At 38.5% G+C, this 23,774-nt stretch overlaps 1 protein-coding gene across 2 annotated transcripts in view; it reads left to right on the top strand.

Moving 5' to 3' along the window:
* The window catches only part of LOC105489152 (endoplasmic reticulum metallopeptidase 1), a 90,849-nt gene that overhangs the window by 48,326 nt on the left and 18,749 nt on the right, over positions 1-23,774 (top strand). The window contains exons 8-16 of one of the 2 annotated variants that reach the window (XM_024795151.2): positions 6,376-6,522; positions 7,161-7,253; positions 8,004-8,216; positions 9,093-9,313; positions 13,693-13,867; positions 14,255-14,445; positions 18,120-18,272; positions 21,112-21,314; positions 22,189-22,304. In XM_024795151.2, coding sequence (XP_024650919.2) covers positions 6,376-6,522; positions 7,161-7,253; positions 8,004-8,216; positions 9,093-9,313; positions 13,693-13,867; positions 14,255-14,445; positions 18,120-18,272; positions 21,112-21,314; positions 22,189-22,304 — 1,512 coding nt within the window. The remainder of the gene's footprint in view (positions 1-6,375; positions 6,523-7,160; positions 7,254-8,003; positions 8,217-9,092; positions 9,314-13,692; positions 13,868-14,254; positions 14,446-18,119; positions 18,273-21,111; positions 21,315-22,188; positions 22,305-23,774) is intronic. The other variant, XM_071078766.1, reaches the window with a different exon arrangement.

The raw sequence follows: 23,774 nt of genomic DNA, 5'->3' as shown, positions 1-23,774 counted from the left end.
TATATTTTCATTTCTTTTAGTTACCTAGGACTGGAATTCCTGGGATGTATAGTAAATTTATGCATAGCTTTTTAAGAAACTGCCAAATGAAACAGTTGTTTTATTTGAGAATAAATGCAAATACATATAACAGTAAGGATTTTTAAAATATTAGATCAGCAAAAAGTAAGTAAAATAATGCCCAGTGCTGATGAGTATGAAGAGTCATTTTCATACACAGCTAGTGGGAATGTAGATTGGTGCATTTTGGCAACATGTATTTTTTAAATGTGCAGGCTCTTCAGCAGACCCGTTTCTGGGAATTTAACCTGCAGAAATAGTTGACGTATACACGTAGATCTAAGTCATCTTGGGTTTTCTTTTCTTTTTTTTTTTTTTGAGATAGGATCTTGCTTTGTTGCCCAGGCTGGAATGTAGTGGAGCAATCATGGCTCGCTGGTTTTCAGCTCCTGGGCTCAAGTGATCCATCTGCCTCAGCCTCCATCTCAGTAGCTAGGATGACAGGCATGTGCCACCATGCCCAGCCAGTTTTTTAGTTTTTGTAGAGACAGGGTCTCACTGTGTTGCCCAGGCTGGTCTCAGACTTCTGGACTTAAGCAGTCTTCCTCCCTTGGCCTCCCAAAGTGCTGGGATTACAGGCATGAGGCATTATGTCCAGCCTTGGCTTTTCTTTAAGAGTAGAAAATTGGAAATACCGTTAGTGTATGAGTAGGAGACTGGTGATGATGATTTTTTTCTGTCTTCTATCATTAATTTTTCTCTCTATAGGATCATTTGTATTTGCATGCAACTATACCTTTTCTTCCATTTTAAAGAAAACCACTTTTATCACCACCTGCTAGCTTGTCTTATTTCTCTGACCCTCTACTGCAGAATTCCTCAAAAGAATGATCCGTAGTCATAGTCTTGAATAACTGCTTTTTTTTTTTTTTTTTTTTAAGATAGGATCTTGCTTTGTCACCCAGGCTGGAATGCAGTGATACAATCATGGCTCACAGTTCTCCAACTCCTGGGCTCAAGTGATCCACCTTGATAGACCGAGATCTGCCGAAATTGATAGATCCACCATGTGATATATTCTTGAACCAGTTCTAGTCAGCTTTAGCCTCCCCACTTCACCACAGCTGTTCTTGTAAAGATTACATTGGCGAATTCAGTCAGTTTTCAGGCCTCATGCTACTTGGCTTCCATAATAATATTTACCACTCTTTCTCAGTCTCTTTTATTAGTTCCTTTTTTTTTTTCTTTTGTTCATTGATGCCACCAACTAGAGATGGAAGGAAATAAAGCAGTGGAAGGATGCTGTGGGTCTGCTAAGCTGGGTCCATTTTCCCTGGACTTCTAGAGAACTTTGACTTACTATTCTTGGCACGGAGGCCTACCTCCTCTGAACATTACACATGCCCATAGTCATTGCATTAAGAAAGATGGGGCTCATTCTTAAGATGTGAACACACAAGAAAATGGAATTATCGTTGGATTTAGATGACGGCAGGAGAAAGAATGTAAATTGAAAATGTTTCTGTATCTGCCTGCCACCTTACTTTATAAGATAACTAAAAGGTTTTGCCTGGAGGTAGGGTAGGGTACTGGTTGATAGCATAGGCTCTGGCTGGGCGTGGTGGCTCATGCCTGAAATCCCAGCACCTTGGGAGGCCAAGGTGGGCGGAACACCTGAGGTCAGGAGTTCGAGACCAGCCTGGCCAGGATAGTGAAACCCTGTCTCTACTAAAAGTACAAAAATTAGCCGCATGGTAGCAGGCACTTGGAATCCCAGCTACTTGGGAGGCTGAGGCAGGAGAATCACTTGAATCCAGGAGGCAGAGGTTACAGTGAGCCGAGATCAGCCATTGCACTCTAGCCTGGATGACGGAGCAAGAGACTATCTCAAAAAAAAAATAATAATAATAAAAGTCCGGGCACGGTGGCTTATGCCTGTAATCCCAGCACTTTGGGAGGCCAAGGCGGGTGGATCACGAGATCAGGAGATCAAGACCATCCTGGCTAACATGGTGGAACCCCATCTCTACTAAAAATACAAAAAATTACCCGGGCATGGTGGTGGATGCCTGTAGTCCCAGCTACTTGGGAGGCTGAGGCAGGAGAATTGTGTGAACCTAGGAGGTGGAGCTTGCAGTGAGCTGAGATGAAGCTACTGTGCTCTAGCCTGGGCGACAGAGCAAGACTCCGTCACAAAAAAAAAAAAGAAAGAAAAAAAGAGCATAGGCTCTGTAGTTAGATGATCTAAGGTCAAAACTCAAAACTGTAGCTCTAGCACATTCTACACGTGGAACCTTGGAGAGGTCATGTGACCACTCCAAGCTTCAGTTCCTCATCTGTAGTTCATTCTTTTTTCTTGCTGAACGCTAGTCAATTCTACAACAATTGATTCATTCTGTTGGTGCTGTTATGTTGTTTCCAGGGTTTTGTTATGAATGGTGCTGCTGTGAACATTCTTGTAAATGTCTTTTGGTACACATGTTTGTGTGTGCACATTTCTGAGTGGAATTGCTGAGTCATAAGGTGTGCATATGTTCAGCTTTGGTAGATATTTTGGGTAGGTAATACCAAATTTAGATGCAAAACTCCTAAATTAAGTATTAGCAAACTGAATCCAGAAATATATATAATATACAAAAGATAATGCTTTCCAACCAAGTTGATCAACAAGATGGTGTAATATTTGAAAATCGATCTGTGTAATTCACTACATTATCAGAATAAAGGAGAAAAATTATGTCAATTGATAATCTCAGGATGATCATCTCAGATAAAGAAACAGGGACATGCTCTTCTGTAACAGAACATAGATCACACTCAAGAAATATTAATATAAAACTATAATAATGCATATTCAGATTTTTCCAGTTGTTCCATTAATGTCTTAGCCATTTAAAAAAAAATCTGGGTGCCTGGCCAGGATCAAATATAGCATTTAATTATCATGTGTTATTAAATAAATCATAATCGATCGAGACCATCCTGGCTAACATAGTGAAACCCCGTCTCTACTAAAACATAGAAAAAATTAGCCGGGCATGGCGGTGGGCGCCTGTAGTTCCAGCTATTGGGGAGGCTGAGGCAGGAGAATGGCGTGAACCCGGGAGGCAGAGCTTGCAGTGAGCCGAGATGGCACCACTGCACTCCAGTCTGGGCAACAGAGCGAGACTCCGTCTCAAAAAAAAAAAAAAAAAAAGGAAAAAAAAAAAACCATAATCATTGTTTAACACATTTCAAAAAAAGTTGAAAACTTAATTATTGTAAGGTGAAAATCTTTTTAACCCTGCCTCATGGAAGAGGGTGGATTGCCTTGCCAGCCTAGGCATTTTTTTTTACCTCTCTTCTCAAATACAGCTTCCTCCTATCTAAGAGGAACTATTATCCTAATTTTTAAGATAATTAATGATAGTTGGGCTTTACCTGTTTTTCAGTATGGTTTTCGTCATATTTTTTAGTATAAATTTATTAATATCAAATAGTAATAATATTTTAATAATAGTATTTTAATATGATAAGGTCTCATAATCTATGTATTTTCCCATCATCACATTTCTTTTTCCTTTTGTATTTGTGTCCTTCTCAGTGCATCACATCAGGATGCATGTAGTATCTGTCTCATTATTAATGATACTACATTTTCGTCATTTGATTAAGGTATTTATTTGCCAGATTTTTCTACTGTTTCTTTCTTTGTATAAGTTACTGATTTCCCCTTAGTGGTAGATACTTTAGGCAAATATCCTGTTTGTCATAAAACTTTGATCCTAGTTTTAGCAATCTTTGATGACTCTTGTCCCCAAGCATTTTTATTACAGTGTTTACCCAATGCTAACACTGAGTTTCTGGCTTCATCATTCTTCCTGTAGGTCATAGTTGGAATTCTGCAAGAAGGAAGGCTTTCCATTTTCCTTTTTTTTGGTTTGTTATTTCAGTACTTTATGTATTTTAACTTTACTCTGTATAATATATTTTCTGTTACTATTATTTATTTTGTTGCATGAATTGTCCCAGTTTAGGCCAGTGGTCTCTATTTTGAACCAGTGCCTGAGCCCCTTTGACATGTCTCTTAGAGTACTTTCTTACTTTCTGGCACAGGTGTTTCAACTTACCTTGTACTTCACTAGTCCCAGACCTGGAATCAGCCATTTCTCTAAGGAGACTTGGTTTCTTTTCGTGAGGAATAGTATTCAAAGGCAAATGGTGCTAGATATAGTTTTTCTTTATATTTATCTTGTTTGGAGTTTGTAGACCGTTTTAAATTCATGGCTTGAATTCTGTCAGTTTTGGGAGATTCTTGGCCATTAAGTCTTTAAACATTTACCTTCTCTATTCTATCTTCTGTTCTTTTGGGACTCCAGTTACTCACATTTGTGTATTTTCCAACCTTTTCTTCTTTTTATGCTTTAATTTTAATCCTTTCTTCTGCTGTATTAAACTTCGTGTTAAGCCCGTTTATTAAAATTCTCAACATCAGCTATGTTTTTTAGTTCTAGGATTTCCATTTGTAGGACTCTCTTAAATAGATTATACTTGTCTGGTGAAATTATTGATATGTGTGTTTTTTAAAACGTATTAATCATAATTATTTTAAAATCTGTGTCTGATAACTCCAGTATCTGGATTACCTGTGTGTCTATTTCTGTAGTGTCCCTCTGCTTTTTTGGGTCATTTTTAATTTTTAATTTTTATTTTTTGAGATGGAGTCTCGCTCTGTCACCCAGGCTTGGAGTGCAGTGGCATAATCTTGGCTCATTGCAGCCTTCACCTCCCAGGTTTAAGCAATTCTTCTGCCTCGTCCTCCTGAGCAGCTGGGATTACAGGCATGCGCCACCATGCCTGGCTTATTTTTATGTTTTTAGTAGAGGCGGGGTTTTGCCATGTGGCCAGGCTGGTCTCAAATGCCTGGCCTCAGGTGCTCTGCCTACCTCGGCCTCCTAACGTGCTGGGATTACATGTGTGAGCCACTGCACCCAGCCTTGGTCATTTTTTAAAATGTAGGAAAGCAATTTTGTAATCGGTGAAGTTACTAAAACAATATTCTTAGATTCCCTGACATTCAATTACTTGGTCTGTTTACCTCAGTAAATATGTTGCCAAGTTTTGTGGTTACAACCCCAAAGTCTTGGTGGTTTATAACAGCAAAGGCAAATTTCTCGCTCGTGTTGCATTTAGGTTTCTGAATAACTGCCGTTATAGTCCATGGTTATTATGTTCCGTGTGTCTTACTCATTCTGGGATCCAGGCTGAAGGAGAAGCCCCTATGAGGGATGTATTGATCTCACAAATCAAAGTTAAGGATAAGTATGAATAATGTTAATGCCTTTGAAAAGTCTGCCCAGTTGAGGGTCATATCATTCCTCCTCACCATCAGTTGGCTGGAGCAAGTCATGTAGCCACGCCTGCAGTTAATAGGTGCAGAAGTGTGTGTACTCATTCCCCAGGCAGGCATTACAGAATATGTGGCAAGAGCAGGAATGTATAATCCTTTTTTAGTGAGGGAAGAGTGAATAATTAAACATATAATTATATAATTTTATAAATTATAAAACAATTTATCCCACTATCCTACAGGAAAAAACTCCCATTTAAAAAAAGCTGTAGATGTGTGAGATACAGATGGTAAATTATTAATAATGATAAATTATAAAAAGTAGAACTTTATGGCATATTCAGTGAAATGTTAAGCAGTTATCAAAATGATCATTGTAATACAGATTGAGCATCCCTAATCTGAAAATTTGAAATCCATAATGCTCTACAATTCAAAACTTGCGCATTGACATGATGCTCAAAAATGTTCATTGGAGCATTTCTGATTTTGGATTTTAGGATTAGGGATGCTTACTAGTATAATGCAGATATTCCAAAATCCAAAAAAGTCAGAAATCCAAAATACTTCTGATTCCAAGCATTTCAGATAAGGTATACCCAATTTGTATCTAGCAACATAGGAAAATGCATTTAATATAATCTTAAGTGAAAAAAAAATGTACAAAGTATATATATCTTCATTGAGTACAGCTATATACACACAATCCTACATTAGTAAGAAAATTAAAGATGTAAAATGGATAATAGGCATTTTAGGATGATAGACTTATGAATGATCTTTCATTTTCAGACAGACTTTTGTATTGCTATTATTTTATGCTTTAATTTTATTTTCACAAGAGGTTTTTATTCTAAAAGTCAGACACATATATCAGAGAAACATTGGAAACTACAGAAAAAGGGATGAAAAGGTACATATTGGACCCATCTCCCAAAACCACCACTTTAACTGTTTTCTATGTGTTGAAAAACATCAGTATGTTAAAAAAAAAAAAAAAAAAAAAAGCCTGAATACTTCTATTGTGTTGTCACCTTTCATTTTAGGTCCTGAAAATCCTTGGTTGGTTCAAGCTTATGTTTCAGCAGCTAAACACCCTTTTGCTTCTGTGGTGGCTCAGGAGGTTTTTCAGAGTGGAATCATTCCTTCAGATACTGACTTTCGTATCTACAGGGATTTTGGGAACATTCCAGGTATATTGTCAATGGTTATGGCCTACTGTGCAACATTCATTTATCAGAAGTGAGTTTTACATCTTGAAAGTTTGTGAGTAAACAGCATTTTCTGAGAGCAAATTCACAGAGTTTGTTTCCTTTTTTTAAACTCCATACTAATTTAAATGCTTGCCTCCTCTAGAATATGTCATCTTTCCCTATAGTGTGACAGAACAAGGGTGAACTGTTTAACGCTTCATTCCCAAAAGATGGTAATAGATCCTTCAGGGGTCTTTCATTGTTGTCTTGCTTTGCCAACTTCCTTGGCGACTTGTATATACAACTAATTTGAAGTTAAAATTTGGCTCTGGCCTGGCAAGAATGTAGGTGGCAAAATTTTGATGACCTCTCAAACTCAATATTCCTATCCTTACTGTGTGACTTGTAATGCCTACCTATGGAGTAATATACTTCTTCAATCATTATATATCGAATTATGTACCAAAGCTATAGACTGTGTAAGAATTTGGAAGAGAATTTATATCATTCATTTGTAAATGTGACAAAGTGGTCGTGCCACTGCTTTGACATTTTGTCTTTTAGGAATTTATTAAACAAATAGGCCAAAAGCAAGGTTGGTCTTTAAAGCAAAATGACTTTTTTTTTCTGTGTCTTAGGAATAGACTTAGCTTTTATTGAGAATGGATACATTTATCATACCAAGTATGATACAGCGGACAGAATTCTAACAGATTCCATTCAGAGAGCAGGTTGGTATTCTAATTTAGACTTCTGATATACACTAAGATGGAATCTTAGGGTTGATATATAAACTTGTGGCCTGTGTGTTAGAGAGGCAGTATGCAATGTGAATGAGCTAGGGCTTTGGAGTTGGAGAGATGAGATAGTGTAGCAATTAAGGTCAGGAATATTCATTGTGAGGAAGTGAAAAAGGAGTTGGCCCAGGGTTGGGAGGATTGCTGAGCAGTAAGAATGTAGCTCTGTTAGTCTCCCATGATGTTTTCATATGGAACTCTACTAGCTCTCCTCCTTGATTTTTAACACATGTGTAACAGCTTGTTCATATTTGTGAGCTTCATGAAAGGCGTTTGTCTCTTGGTTCACCACTAAATTTCTGATATTTAAAGAGTGTCTAGTACAGTTAGTATATATTATTAAATGAATGGGTACCAAGAAACAGCCATTGGATTTGTCAACAAGGTACAATTGGTCATAGAGAATAGTTCTAATAGAAGGGAAAAGATACAGGCCAATTGGCTGAGCATCTGAGTGAAGAGGAAATGGAGAAGGGTGGGGGATGGACCTTATTTGAGAAATTTAGTAAGAAAAGTGAGGGAGAGCAGTAGGATGGTAGAAAGCGATTTCTGTTCACATTCTTCCTAACCATTTCTTCATTCAAACAGTACATGGTTTATTTCTGCTTCAAATAGTTGTACGTGTAAATCACAAATAGTTTATTCAGCCTTTTAATCTTTTTTCTTTTTTTTTTTTACTAATAGGTGACAACATTTTAGCAGTTCTTAAGCATCTAGCTACATCTGATATGCTGGCTGCTGCTTCTAAGTATCGACATGGAAACATGGTCTTCTTTGATGTGCTGGGCCTGTTTGTCATTGCCTACCCCTCTCGTATTGGCTCAATCATAAACTACATGGTGGTAATGGGTGTTATTTTGTACCTGGGCAAAAAATTGTTGCAGCCCAAACATAAGAGTAAGTATTTTCCTCTAAAACCACAAATACTGGCATTGCTGTAGAATTTTATTGAAGTTTTTCAGTTTGTTTATATCTTCCCAGAAAGCTAAAAATCTTCAAGACAATATTTGCTTTATATTGTAAGAAATTTTTAAATATTAAATTAATGTGCTTATTTTACTTTTAGTCTTGGTGAAGCAGTCAATTTTTATGTATTTAGGCACTCCATAAAAGTACCACATAGAAGCTATTGAAAAATGGTTTGTACAGATTGGCTTCTAATGAAAAGTCCCGTTAAAAAGTCTGCACTACATACTAATAGCTAGTATGGACCAGTGTCCTGAAGTATGAGTGAACTGCTTGTGGTTAAATTGTTTCTTTTATTTGAAATATTTCTGCTTGAAATGTTTCAGAGTCTAAGTTGCTGTGTGCTATTACGAGATAAAATATTTAGCAGCAATTTAAGTAATTCTTTATCACCACTTATTTTCCCCACACTCCTTATCTTCTTATGTTACCTTCTTTTAACAACATTTTGTATGGAACTTTGCCTTCCATTCTTTCTAATATTTTGATACACAAAGCATACCAAAAGTGAAGAAGATTAAGACTACCCTCTTCCTTCATAAGGAATGTACCTGAACTATTCCTAGAAGATTTATCTTTTTGAGTGTTTAGTATCTAGAGACTCTTAATAAATGTTACCTGAATATTATTATTTGATACCTCCCTTGTTCTTGTGTTTAGCCAACCTCAACACTAGGACATTTTCATACTTTTCAAGTACAGTGGGGAGTTTTTTGTTTTAATGTTTGCCCATTTAGGTCTACTGACTGGTTATATAATTGATTTGATGAAGATGGTGATTTCACCTTTTTGTTTTCTCTTCATTAGCTGGTAACTACAAGAAGGACTTCTTGTGTGGACTTGGCATCACTCTGATTAGCTGGTTCACTAGCCTTGTTACTGTTCTCATCATAGCAGTGTTCATCTCTCTTATTGGACAGTCTCTCTCATGGTATAACCACTTCTATGTCTCCGTTTGTCTGTATGGAACTGCAACTGTAGCCAAAATAATATTTATACATACTCTTGCGAAAAGATTTTATTACATGGTAAGTTTTGGTATATCTGTTGATTTCTTTCTGTTGCCTCCGAGGATGGAAGATGAACTTAAGTGGGATTCATTGTATTTGGCCTTTTGAGTGCTAAAAAATTGTCCAGCATGGTTTTAGAAAATGTACCCATGCTGTGTTACTTTTCTGAAAGATTTCTTATTCTGAGGGTAATGTCACAAAATTCAAATGAGGTTATAAAGCTGGACTGTAAACAGTGTCAGGGTAGTGGTGACTGGAAGTCTTGTTAGCACAGCCTTCTACTGAATTTGCTGCAGTATTTGTAACTATGGCCTGGGCTCACTCACTCATTTATGTTACTTGAATATCTGTTCTCCCCCGGAGTGTAAGCTCCTTGAGGATAGGGATGGTTTTATTTATTGCTGTATCCTCTGTGCTTAGGTAGTGTCTGACACACAGCACTAACACACAGCAAGTATTTGTTGCCTAAAAGAGTGTTGTACTTAAAGTTTTCTCTTCAGTTTTTCCCTCACTTTTTTCTTTGAACTGTATATTGTTGATTCAGATTCTGCATGCATGTATGTCATTGGAGTTAAAAGACACATTGCTAAGGAAAACAGAGGGAAGGGAAATAGGGTTCCAAATGATTTATACTGAGAATATTGTTACATTATTATGGTTTCAAATGCATAAATTTGTTTGGCAAAAATAAAATTAGAAATTAGGGCTATGGGCTGGGTGCGGTGGCTCATGCCTATAATCCCAACACTTTGGGAGGCTGAGGCAGGCCGATCGCTTGAGCCCAGGAGTTCAAGACCAGCCTGGGAAACATGGTGAAACCCTGTCTCCACAAAAAATACAAAAAATTAGCCAGGTATGATGGTGTTTGCCTATAGTCCCAGCTACCTGGGTGTCTGAGGTAGGAGGATTACCTGAGCCCATGAGATCAAGGCTGCAATGAGCTGTGATTGTACCACTGCACTCCAGCCTAGGGGACAGAGTGAGACCCTATCTCAAATAAATAAATAAATATAAATTTAAAAAGCTGTAAAATAATAGGTCTAAAAATGAATTACAGTGAAAGAGAGAGTCATGGTTTCACATTGTCTATGTGAATTAAAGAGGAAGATCTTTCTTAGCTCCATGTAAGCCTACTGTTTTCTATTTATCCTGATAAGGATTAGAATGAGACATGGATGATTATAACCCAGCATCCTTCTACAAGTATGTCTTTGGTATCTGAACCTTGGTCTCAGTTTCAGTTAATGTTGGGATGTGTTCTGTGGAACCCTTCTATGTTAGCAGCCCCTGCTGAAGAAAGGTTCTTTGAGGTTAGCCATCTGCTTATGGTTGAGCTCATATTTTTATCTTAGTGGCTTCAGTTCCCAAAAGAATTACACCATGGGACTCAATTTCACATGCTTATTCTTAGTGTAACTGTATGTAACCAGAGTGTGGCTGACTATTGTTGTTTGGGGCAGAAGTAGGATAGAAATGGGTAATAAAATTTCATTTACTTTTTCTAATTTCAGTTGTCTGATCGTGACACTTTAGGGTAAAAGCACAACAGAAAGAGTGATGTGTTTCATTTTCTTTTCACAAATATTCTTTAAGTGCCCAGTGAGCATGGTACCATAAGAGACTGGGCATGGTGGCTTACACCTGTAATCCCAACACTGGGAGGCCAAGGCAAGGCAGGAAGACTGCTTGAGGCCAGGAGTTTGACACCGACCTGGGCAATATAAGTAAGGCCACATCTCTATTATTTATTTTTTTTTAAAAACAAGAATGATGCCATAAGAGAGCCATAAGAATGTGATCTCTTTCTTCGAGGAGCTCTCAGTTTCATTTGGGAAGGTGTGGGAATGACAATAATTGCAATATGTTGTGGGATGAAGTGAGACTGACATATAAACTGTGCTGTAGGAATACAGGGGAGGCGAGATGAATTTTGCTTGTGGAAGTCAGAGTGGCTGAGATGGCAACATTTGAATTGTTTGCTTTTTTTTTTTTTTTTTTTTTTTTGGAGACAGAGTCTCGCTCGTTCTGTCGCCCAGGTTGGAGTGCAGTGGTATGATCTTGGCTCACTGTAACCTCTGCCTCCTGGGTTCTAGCAGTTCTTGTGCCTCAGCCTCCCAAATACCTGGGACGATAGATGTGTGCCGCCACGCCCAGCTAAATTTTGTATTTTTAGTAGAGACAGGGTTTTGCCATGTTGGCCAGGCTGGTCTCCAACTCCTGGACTCAAGTGATCCGCCCACCTTGGCCACACAAAGTGTTGGGATTACAGGCATGAGCACCTGATCTGAATGGGGTTTTTGAAGCATGTGTTGAAATTTACTAGGTAGGGAACAGATTGATGAGCGGTTTAAGGTAGGAATGTATAAAATGCGTCTGTGTCAGTTAGTGGACAGTCCAGTGTGGTGAAGACAAGGGGGTAGTCCAATAACTGGAAAAGGAGGCCAGTGTGAAGTGGGAGCATGATTCTAAAAATCAATGGGGCCACTATTAAGTTTTGAGCAGGTTAGTGAGAAAATTTGTGATTTTGTAAAAAAAACTGATAACAGTGTATAAAGTGGATTGGAATGAAGCAGGAGTGAGCAAGGGATAAATAGAGGTGAGGAGGAAAATAGATTTGAGGGATGTTTTATCTTTGGTACAGTTTGGGCACTTAAATTGAGATCTTTGTTTTTAAATATCTGAGTGGCATTCGGCTTCAAATTGAATTATAATAATTATTTTCTTAATTTTTTTTTTTTTTTTTTGTGATGAAGTCTTGCCCTGTCGCCCAGGTTGAATTGCAGTGGTGCGATCTGGGTCACTGCAAGCTCCGCCTCCTGGGTTCACGCCATTCTCCTGCCTCAGCCTCCTGAGTAGCTGGGACTACAGGCGCCCACCACCACGCCCGGCTAATTTTTTTGTATTTTTAGTAGAGGCGGGAGTTTCACTGTGTTAGTCAAGATGGTCTCGATCTCCTGACCTTGTGATCCGCCTGCCTCGGCCTCCCAAAGTGCTGGAATTACAGGTGTGAGCCACCGTGCCGGTGTTGATAATCAACGCTGTGATACCAACACTGTGTTGATAATTTAAGTATTTAGCAACTGTAGCCTATCTTTCATTGTTGGGAGCGGGAGGGATTGTTAAATGAACTGCAACTTGTTTTGAAAACATGTCACAGCAACTCTTGAGCCCTTGAAGTAGGATCCCTTAGATTTTGTGATTTTGTAAGAAAACTGATAACAATGTATAAAGTGGATTGGAATGGAGCAGGAGTGGGAAAGGGATAAATAGAGGTGAGAAGGAAAATAGATCTCCCTGCCCTGAGTCATACAGAAATGGGAAGGTAGAAGAAGGAGAAACTTTAATATGTCTGTTTCTCCATTTCCATCTTTGTATTTATGCACTGTAATTAAAACTTCCATGTTTGTGTGAATAGAATCACTCATGCAGATGTTAAAATGTATTAAGTTCATATTAGGCCAGGCACAGTGGCTCACACCTGTAATCCCACGTGCTGTGGGAGGCTGAGGTGGCAAGATTGCTTGAGGCCAGGTGTTTGAGACCAGACTGAGCAACATGGCGAGACTCTGTCTCTGCAAAAAAAAAAATTTTTTTTTTTTTTTCCTCAACTTAGCTGGGTGTGGTGGTGTGTGCCTATAGTCCCAGTTACTCAGGAGGCTGAGGCAGAAGAATCACCCAGGAAACAGACTGCAGTGAGCCGAGATCGCACCACTGGACTCCGGCCTAGGCAACAGAGCGAGAATCTGTCTCAAAAAAAAAAGTTTATATGGCAACTTTATTTTGAAGATGCATAGTGCTACATAGGAACCCTTGGACTTTAAATCTCAAAAAATATAAGATCAAATTTTATAATACGAAAGCATGAGGAATACAAGAAGGGGGCAAAGGTGCAGTGCAAGACCAATTGGAGATAGAAAAGATTCATTAAGCCAAACTCCAAATTGCTTTAAAGGTGCTGCAGTTTTCCGGGTGTGGGCTATTGGCGATGCTGCAGCAGTTTGTAATGTTCCTTCATGGGTCATTTCTCTAGTTTGCTTGAAACGGTGTTTGGAATTGGCATGAACTGAAAAGCTTACAGAGATGAATGTTTTTTAGGAGAGTCCTTTCTTCTATTTTGGAATATTTCTACTTTTAGTCTAGTAGAAGAAAAGCATAGATTATATGGATGATTTATACTCTATATTGTTAAACTGCCCTTTCTTGTGCTACAATTTGAATTTACTACTTCATGATGGGGGAAGTAGCTTTGTTAGTGTTTACTTTAAATCGATTTAAAGAGCAGATGTGTTTAAAACAGAACGTAGCTTGCCTGAGTGGTGGAAATTGTGTTACTATAATAAAAGCTCTTTATGAATGACCTGTGAATGACACTACTTGTGTATTTTTCTTTCTTTCAGAATGTCAGTGACCAGTATCTGGGAGAAGTATTTTTTGACATCGCGCTGTTTGTCCATTGCTGTTCTCTTGTTACCCTCACTTACCAAGGACTTTGCTCGGCGTTTATTAGTGCTGTCTGGGTAGCATTCCCATTGCTCACAAAGCTCTGTGTGCATAAGGACTTTAAGCAGCATGGTAGGGTATTTTTGATTTTAATATACATGGGAGAATACCTTAAAATATTTAAGGCTTTCAGGGACTCTTTCTTTTTTGGTTTTATTGAGTAGGCTTTCTAAATTGTTAGTTTTTAAAAGTTTTCATACTACACAAATTATCTTATGCCTTATACCCCATCCCTTTCTCATGTTTGTGAACACATACTAATATATTACTTGTGTATTTTGCTTAATTCTTACTCGTATTTTATCCTGAGTGAAAGATCCTACTCCAAGTTAACATGCACCCTTAAGGGCAAGAGTCACATCTAATTTCTGTTAGGGTACCAGTGCACACCAGTAGTATAAAAATTTATATCTCACTGTAGGATTTCATAATGTGTGCTTTTTTTCTCTTTTTCCCTAGGTGCCCAAGGAAAATTTATTGCTTTTTACCTTTTGGGGATGTTTATTCCTTACCTTTATGCATTGTATCTCATCTGGGCGGTATTTGAGATGTTTACCCCCATCCTCGGGAGAAGTGGTTCAGAAATCCCACCTGATGTTGTGCTGGCATCCATTTTGGCTGGTTGTACAATGATTCTCTCTTCCTATTTTGTAAGAGAAAATGTGTTTTTTCTTTTTCTTCATTTTTTTTTATGAGTATGAATTTAGCCATACTAGATTCTGTGAAATAGTGTTATGTGTACTTTATTGAGAAAATCTGAAGCAGAAGAAATGGTGAATGACTGTGCATCTTGTAAATTTGGTATCATAAGAAACTGTAGAATAGAGTTTGTTGTTGCTATTTAAAAATGTTTTGCCTCCCTATCCTTCCAGATTCTCTGATATATCTCTTTTCAATAGCCTTTCAGATACCTGAGTATGAATTTGTGGAGCTTTTACCAAGTATGAATTGTTAGAGATTGCCTGGTGGTGAATGATCCTAATAGTGTATTTTGAAATTACTAATTAGAGGCACATGTTAATAAATACATGGGTAGTTTTATTAGTGCTGTTAGAGCTAGTGAAGGAAGACTAATTCTGATGAGGCTTTTTTCATTATCATTCTACTACCTTGTTGCTAGCACATGAAAGTTCATTAATTGAGTCTATTATGACACCCAAACATGCCTTCATTTACCAAATAATGAAATGATCCGAGGCCTTGCCATCCTCATTTGGCCATATCAGTGTCCTGCCCTAGTAAGGAGAGTCCTGTGTTTGCCATCCCTTTTTTTCTTCCTTTGGGATTCCCAGAGGGAAGAAAAGACAGTGATGCAGAGTTTAAGAACAGATCCCCTATGGGTAGAGTAAGCCCCAAGCAAGGTTTTGCTTTGGCTTGATGTCTACCTCCAGGATCCAAGATGGGCCCCTCCAGAGAAGGCAGGTCTCTGTTTTGTGGCTCTTTTGATGGGAATTCCTAAGAACCAAAAGTAATTACTGAACACTTACAGGTGCACCTTGAAATTCGAGGATAGGGAACCAAATAGGAAAAGGAGCTATGACTTTATTACAGTTCTTTTCTTCATGGAGATGATAGTGAGCCTTTTCACACTGACACAGTAAAGGGCATTCGTTATCCCTTTACTTTGTGGAAGTCAGGTTCTAAAGACAGCAGGTGAGGAAAATACTACACACATGGTCAGCATCATCTATGGAATTCCCTTATAGCCAGTAAAGCTTTATATATGTGGCTTTGTGTATATAGATAGCCCTGTAGAATAATTCTTATGCATATTATTGTTTGAGGTTGGTTGTACTAGTCTTAAAAGAGATCTGAGCCTTCCAACCATTTTACTTATAGTATAATTATTAAGGATAATTTAAGGATAAGGAGGATAATCCTTATTGGTATTCATATGTATGAAAAGTTCTAAAATGTTCTGTAGGGTTTGCTGCTTTTGGGTTTAATAGTAACCCTTATATCATCTGTATTTTTGATAGCTTTGCTGTTTTAAGGATTGAAGGAGATAGTGGAGTTTTGTCATCTATAGATTAGGTTCTAATCTAATCTAAAGTCAGGTAGTTATGAACTGAATGCTCCCACCCCCATGTATTTGTTAAATTATAGTCATGAATGGCAGCTATGGTTGTTCATAAAAGATGACTCAGATATGGGACATTTAAATTCTGTTCAACTGATAATATGAAAGGGGGCAAAATGAACCCTGGAGATGTTCATTGTGGAAATGGAAAATGTCCCCAAAGCATGGAAATCTTGGAAACCAGAAGAAAGGATCGAAGGGTCTTATCTTCTAAATTATATTTTATTGGGAAAGCTTTTGGAGAGAAGACTGCCTCTTGGAATACTTTAGAAAGCTCACTTAATTTTCATTATAATGTGAAATAGCCCTGCTGCACTTTGATGCCATGAGTTATTACTCTTTTAATCATTTTCTTATTTGTGTGTAGCAGTGTTAATGACAGTGGCTTATTAATAGAGTAAGACTATTTTCTTTGGGTAATGGAGAATTGAACCACAATGCGTATTTCAGACAGCTTTCCCTTCAGTCCTTGGGGATTTATTAAATATATCTGCTAGAAAGCAATTAAAGTCTTTGTCAAGCAATCAGGTTTTTTTTTTTTTTTTTTTGAGATGGAGTCTCGCTCTGTCACCCAAGCTGGAGTGCAGTGGTGTGATCTCGGCTCCCTGCAACCTCCGCTTCCTGGGTTCAAGCAATTCTTGTGCCTCGGCCTTCCTGAAATATTGCATCCTGTGTCACTCTAGGTTCTGAGATGGGTGCAAAATAAAATGATGAGAAGCATGAAAAGGGACTCTGAAATGTCCATTGTGTGCTGATGACTCAGCTGTTTCTGAGTTGTCTCCTCCTGAGCCCACTTGTATCAGCAGTCCCCATTTCAGCTCTCATTCAATCAATATATGTATAACCATGATGGCCCAGCAGAGGATAACTTAAGGACACCTATTAACTGATTGCTTGCTGGGCAGGGTGGCTCACACCTGTAATCCCAGCACTTTGGGAGGCTGAGGCAGGCGGATGACTTAAGGTCAGCAGTTCAAGACCAGCCTGGCCAACATGGTGAAACCCTGTCTCTACTAAAAACACAAAAAAATTAGCTGAGCATGGTGGTGCACACTTGTAGTTACTCAGGAGGCTGAGGCACGAGAATCGCTTGAACCTGAGTGTTGAAGGTTGCAGTGAGCTGAGATCGTGCCACTATACTCCAGCCTGGGTGACAGAGTGAGACTCTGTCTCCAAAAAAATAAATAAAATTTCACATTCATGTTATTTTTCTACTTATGGAAATAAGTAGAGAAATAAAATGAAGAAGGCAAAAAGGGGAGCTGGGTTTAGATTTCATGTTTAGAGAATACCAATATTCCATCCAGAGGCATCTGCAACAAAACAGTACTAGCTTTAGGTCTCATGTCTCACGTTTGTATACTGTGAGTACAAAAATAAGACAGAGTACCTGAGGACTTGAGGCTGAGTTAGCAAAACAAAATGTGTCACCCTCTCTGTCCCTCTTTCTCCTGGTATTCACATTATTTAAAATGTGGCTTCTTAGAACAATTTCAAATTTCACATAAAAGTTTCCCCAAATGGCTTCCTCAGACCCTGTAAGAGATCTGTGGACGTATTCTGTGAGTCGTGTGTGTCCTTTACAGGTTTTAGTTCAGTGATTTTATTATGATTAAAAATATTTAGGATTTTCTAGATGCCAACCTTGAGACTGAGTCATTTACATTTACTGCCTAGATTTGTTGTTCTGATTGTGTTGGCGTTGGTTAATTTGTCACCTAAAGGGATAATATTACTTTGTAATGCAGTTTTTCCTCATATGCAGGTCCACTGGCAAAGTCTTGAAGGTACATCTGTATGCCAGTTCAGATGAATTTCGTATTTTGACACATTTTAAAGCGGTATGAGTGGAATCTGAGTTTTGTCCAAACAGATCTGCCTAAAGTGTATCTCTGGTTATTTAATGAATAGTGTATTACATCTACATTTCTGTTCTTTTTGCCGATTAAGGACAGCGACAGTCCTCAGTTTCCTTTTTCCTTGTTGGTTTATGGCTGCGTGCCAAAAAGGTGGCACCATCATGGCAGATTGGAGGCATCTGGCATTTTCTTGGTTCTCACCTGTAATGGAACTCTCCTAGAGTTAGTGCTTTGTTTACTAGATGTTAGAGTATGCTAGCACCTGCTGATAACTTTTCTTCAGGGTCTGTTAGTTAATACTTGTTAAAAATAAAGTCAGTTAAAAACACCTTTCCCCCACTAGTATAAATTTGTAATATTTCTATGTTTGTGGTTTATATTTTAGATTAACTTCATCTACCTTGCCAAGAGCACAAAAAAAACCATGCTAACTTTAACTTTGGTATGTGCAATTACATTCCTCCTTGTTTGCAGTGGAACATTTTTTCCATATAGCTCCAATCCTGCTAATCCGAAGCCAAAGAGAGTGTTTCTTCAGGTGAGCAGTTTTGCATGAGCTATTTGAGATATGGAAAGGAAGACTTGTATGTTTTGAGCTTCAGTAGTGAATAGCAGGCACAACTGACTTTTCTGCTGTTGACCTATTTAGTCATACTCACCTTTTTTTGTGTGTAAGGCAGTGAGGAGAAGACTGACTGTCAAGAGGCATTCTTATCAGTTAGACATATATCTCCCAGGAGACTGAATTGGAAATGTTTGCTTGTTTTTATTACTATTCAAATTATAAAGTGGCATCTAATTGGAAAAACAAGAGCAAATATGTATTATAGAATAATGAGTTTTTAGAAATATAGATTGTAGTCCGGGCGCGGTGGCTCAAGCCTGTAATCCCAGCACTTTGGGAGGCCGAGACGGGCGGATCACGAGGTCAGGAGATCAAGACCATCCTGGTTAACACGGTGAAACCCCGTCTCTACTAAAAAATACAAAAAACTAGCCGGGCGAGGTGGCGGGCGCCTGTAGTCCCAGCTAATGTAGTCCCAGCTACTCAGGAGGCTAAGGCAGGAGAATGGCGTAAACCCGGGAGGTGGAGCTTGCAGTGAGCTGAGATCCGGCCACTGCACTCTAGCCTGGGCAATAGAGCGAGACTCTGTCTCAAAAAAAAAAAAAAAAAAAAAAAGAAATATAGATTGTAAAAATGTATACAGGCTGAGTAAAGTCTGAACTATCAACTGGCAAAATACAATTGATATTTAGAAATGCTAGTAAAATTAATCTTAAGTAACATTCAAAGTGATATGTGATAGTGAAACTATAACTTGGAAAGGGATTAATAAAATGAGTTTTAGGACTTACTTTCTTTTTTCTTTTTTTGAAATAGAGTCTTGGTTTGTTGCCCAGTTTGGAGTGCAGTGGAATGATCTTGGCTCACTGCAACCTCTGCCTCCTGGGTTCAAGTGATTCTCCTGCCTCAGACTCCCAAGTAGCTGGGATTATAGGCACCCGCCACCATGCCTGGCTAATTTTTGTATTTTTATTGGAGACAGGATTTCACCATGTTGGCCAGGCTGTTCTTGAATTCCTGACCTCAGGTGATCCACCCACCTCGGCCTCCCAACGTGCTTGGGATTACAGGTGTGAGCCACCACGCCTGGCCAGTTTGAAGACTTATTTTAGATCTCAGGTTATTCTTCAAATTTTTTAGGCCTGGTACTATAAAGCAGTAAGCCTCAATTCTAGTCATCTCTGTTAGAGATGGCTAAATTGTTAGCTTTTCTAAATTGTTTTTAAAAGTTTTCATGGCCGGGCGCGGTGGCTCAAGCCTGTAATCCCAGCACTTTGGGAGGCTGAGACGGGCGGATCACGAGGTCAGGAGGTCTAGACCATCCTGGCTAAAACGGTGAAACCCCGTCTCTACTAAAAAAAAAATACAAAAAACTAGCCGGGCGAGGTGGCGGGCACCTGTCGTCCCAGTTACTCGGGAGGCTGAGGCAGGATAATGGCGTAAACCCGGGAGGTGGAGCTTGCAGTGAGCCCAGATCGCGCCACTGCACTCCAGCCTGGGCGACAGGGCAAGACTCCGTCTCAAAAAAAAACAAAAAAACAAAAAAAAAAACACAAAAAAACCCACAAAAGTTTTCATACTACACATGCCTTATACTCATCCCTTTCTCGTGTTTCTGAACACATACTAATATATTGTGTATTTTGCATAATTCTTATGTGTATTTTATCCTCTCTAAGTGAAAGATCCTACTTCAAGATAACATATACCCTTAAGGGCAAGAGTCACATCTAACCTAGCCAAACAGAAATGCGAGAGGAATTATACCTAGATAATTATTCAAGGACTTAAAAAATTAAAAATACTTGAAATTAGGAGATTTTGAAAGGGGCCAAATAACACTTCCTTTTTATACTCCTGAAGAACACTGTGATAAATTTTATGTGAGATTTTACAATTTGTAAAACCTTTAGTGAAGAACAGATTTTTTTTTTTTTTTTTTTTTTAGGAAGTTCGGTGTGTTTTTCATGATGTACTGTTTTATAATTGTGTCAGTAATACTTAGGAAAAGCTGGATTTTTATTTTTAAAAAGTCATTTTCTGATTTGTTTGGGGGTTCTCTTTCACTGTGCCAGAAGTTGGCAGACTTTTCCCGTAAAGGACAAGATAATATTTTGGACTTTGTCAGCAATACAGTCTGTTGCAGTGACTCTATTTTCCAGCGCGAAAGCAGCGATAGAGTATACCCAAACAAATGAGTATGGCCATGTTCAAATAACGGTTCCTATATAAAAACAGTCAGTGGACAGTTTGCCCTGTTGGCTGCAGTTTGCCAGTCCCAGCCCCTGCCCTATGCAGTGTTTTTTTTTCTTCTCCTGATTGGTATTCTTCAGGCTGTTTTTTGCCGTGAATGAAGTTATTTCAAATGGAGCACGGTGCCTTTTCATAGAATTCTATTAGGCACAAGGCTGTCCTCTAGTGGTGAGCTGCAATTGCCGCTTTTCTCTGCACGTGAATTAGCTTCATAAAACACTAAAAGGGAAATGAGTGTGTATGTATATATGTATTTGTTTTAAATCCTTATCTAAAAGGAGCTGTAACATTCACGTTTTTTAAGTCTGAAATAGTAAGTTTCAAAAAATTTTATAGGAAACCTAAATATACTTGGAAGATACAATAAAACAATAATCTATATATCTATTTTCCAGTTTAAATGAACCCTAGCAGTACCTTAGCAACCCTCAGTGTCTTACTCACTTGCTCCATATCCACATCATTTCTACGTATTGCCATACTCCATTTTTGTAATTTGGGGTGGGAATGTGGGTGTACTAGTTGAAACAGTTTTTTCACTAGTCTTTTTTTTTTTCAGCATGTGACTAGAACATTCCATGACTTGGAAGGAAATGCAGTTAAACGGGACTCTGGAATATGGATCAATGGGTTTGATTATACTGGAATGTCTCACATAACCCCTCACATTCCTGAGATCAATGATAGCATCCGAGCTCACTGTGAGGAGAATGCACCTCTTTGTGGTTTTCCTTGGTATCTTCCAGTGCACTTTCTGATCAGGTTGGTTCATTATTTTTCTGCTTAAGTTGGAGGTTAGTTTATTATCAAGTCTTGTCACCATATCAGTACTCTTATCATTTAAACTGTCATCCTTTAATATACAAGTTCAGTGCTGTTTGTACTATTTTTTCTATCATTATGAAACTTTTTTTTTTTTTTTTTAGTGGAATAAAGCACTCACAAGAGTAGTTTTGCTTTTTCAAATTTAAAAAATCTTTTCTCTAGAGACCTGAGTAGTTAGAAAAGGTGGCCCGTCTAACTAATATAATAGTAAGCATCTATCTCAAAAACTGTGGCCGGGCACGGTGGCTCACACCTGTAATCCCAGCACTTTGGGAGGCCAAGGAAGGTGGATCACCTGAGGTCAGGAGTTCAAGACCAGCCTGACAAACCTGGAGAAACCGTGTCTGTACTAAAAATATAAAATTAGCCGGGCATGGTGGTGCATGCCTGTAATCCCAGCTACTTGGGAGGCTGAGACGGGGAATTGCTTGAACCCAGGAGGTGGAGGTTATGGTGAGCTGATATCGTGCCATTGCACTCCAACCTGGGCAACAAAAGCAAAACTCTGTCTCTCAAAAAAAAAAAAAAGTTTACTCTGGGAAGATTTTGTAGCTTGGCAGTGAAGGATTGGATGAGAAGAAATAGGATGGGTGGTGGAATCAAGATCATCTAGGTTACTCCTTTGTTCTTAACATTGGGAAGGTTTTATTACAAAATAACCTGAGTTTATTGGAGTTGACATTGCTTATCATGTCTATCAGTTTATTTTCGTACCCCAAAATGTGTTCATATATGCTGAACAGTTCTGTGAGTTACAGATAGCCATCAACTAATAAAGCACCCTAAATATTGAAGCTTCCTTTCCAAATAGGAAAAACTGGTATCTTCCTGCCCCAGAAGTTTCTCCAAGAAATCCTGCTCATTTCCAACTCATATCCAAAGAACAGACACCTTGGGATTCTATAAAATTGACTTTCGAAGCAACAGGTAAGTCATATAAAGTTTTTTCTTCCCTCCTTTACTTCTTAAACTTGTTGACAAGTGGCATGTATGTTTTTCCCTCAGATATATCACAGGAACCAGCAACTTAGGAAGAGCTTATGATGTTTCTAAAATCAATTGAAGCTGGTTATTACTTTTTTTTTTTTTTTTTTTTTGAGATGAAGTCTCGCTCTGTCGCCTAGGCTGGAGTGCAGTGACACGCTCTTGGCTCACTGCAGTCTCCGCCTCCTGGGTTCAAGCGAGTCTCCTGCCTCAGCCTCCTATTTGGGATTACAGGTGTGTACCACCATGCCTGGCTAATTTTTGTATTTTTAGTAGAGACAGGGTTTCACCATGTTGGGCAGGCTAGTCTTGAACTCCTGACCTCATGGTCTGCCTGCCTCGGCCTCCCAAAGTGCTAGGATTACAGGTATGAGCCACCATGCGCGGCCGAAGCTGGTTATGACTTCTTAACAAAAATTTAATAGGCCAGGCATGGTGGCTCATGCTTGCTACTCAGGAGGCTGAGATAGGAGGATTGCTTGAGTCCAGGAGTTCAAGACCAGCCAGGGCAACATAGTGACATCCCGTCTCTACAAAGTTAAAAAAAAAAACAATTAGCTGGGCATGGTGATGCATGCCTGTAGTCTCAGCTACTTGAGAACTTCAGAAGCTGAGGTGGGAGAATCACTTGAGCCCAGGAGGTTAAGGCTGATAGCACCACTGCACTCCAACCTGGGTAACAGAGCAAGACCCTATCTTAAAAATAAAAATAATTTTAAAAAAATTAAAAAATTTATTCTAAATTTATTTAATTAAAAAAATTAAATATATTTAAAATATATTAAAACATTTTTTTTGAATTTTTTTAAATAAAAATTTATTTTTGGAACAATGTTAGGTTTACAGAAAAATTGAGCAGAAATTATAGAGTTCTCATATCCTGTCCCCCGAGTTTCCCCATTAATGTCTTGCATTAGTATGGTGCATTTGTTAAAACTGATGCACCAGTTTTAACATTGATACATTAATTGAAGTCTGTTGTTCCAACTCAGGTTCATTCTTTGTGTTGTATAGTTCTATGGGTATTGAAAAGTGTGTGATGCCATGTATCTACCATTACAGTATCATACAGAATAGATTTACCGTCTGGAAATGCCCTGTGCTTCATCTATTTATCCCTCTTTTCTTCCCACTCTCCCTAGCAACCATTGGTCTTTTTATTACCCCTGTAGCTTTGCCTTTTCCAGATATTATATAGCTGGAATCATAGAGTATGTAGCCTTTTTAGATTGACTTCTTTCACTTACAAGTATGCATTTAAGGGATCCTCCATATCTTTTTGTGACTTGATAGGCCATTTCTTTTTATTGCCGAATAATCCATTGTGTAGATGTACAGCAGTTATCCATATTTGAATAAGGCTGCTATAAACATTCCTGGGCAGGTTTTTGAACTCATTTGGGTAAATGCTTA

This window comes from Macaca nemestrina, chromosome 14 (assembly GCF_043159975.1).
Source record: "Macaca nemestrina isolate mMacNem1 chromosome 14, mMacNem.hap1, whole genome shotgun sequence".
Classification (NCBI taxonomy): domain Eukaryota; kingdom Metazoa; phylum Chordata; class Mammalia; order Primates; family Cercopithecidae; genus Macaca; species Macaca nemestrina.
The sequence above is the reverse complement of the archived record's forward strand: the minus strand, read 5'-3'. Positions and strand labels throughout refer to the sequence as shown.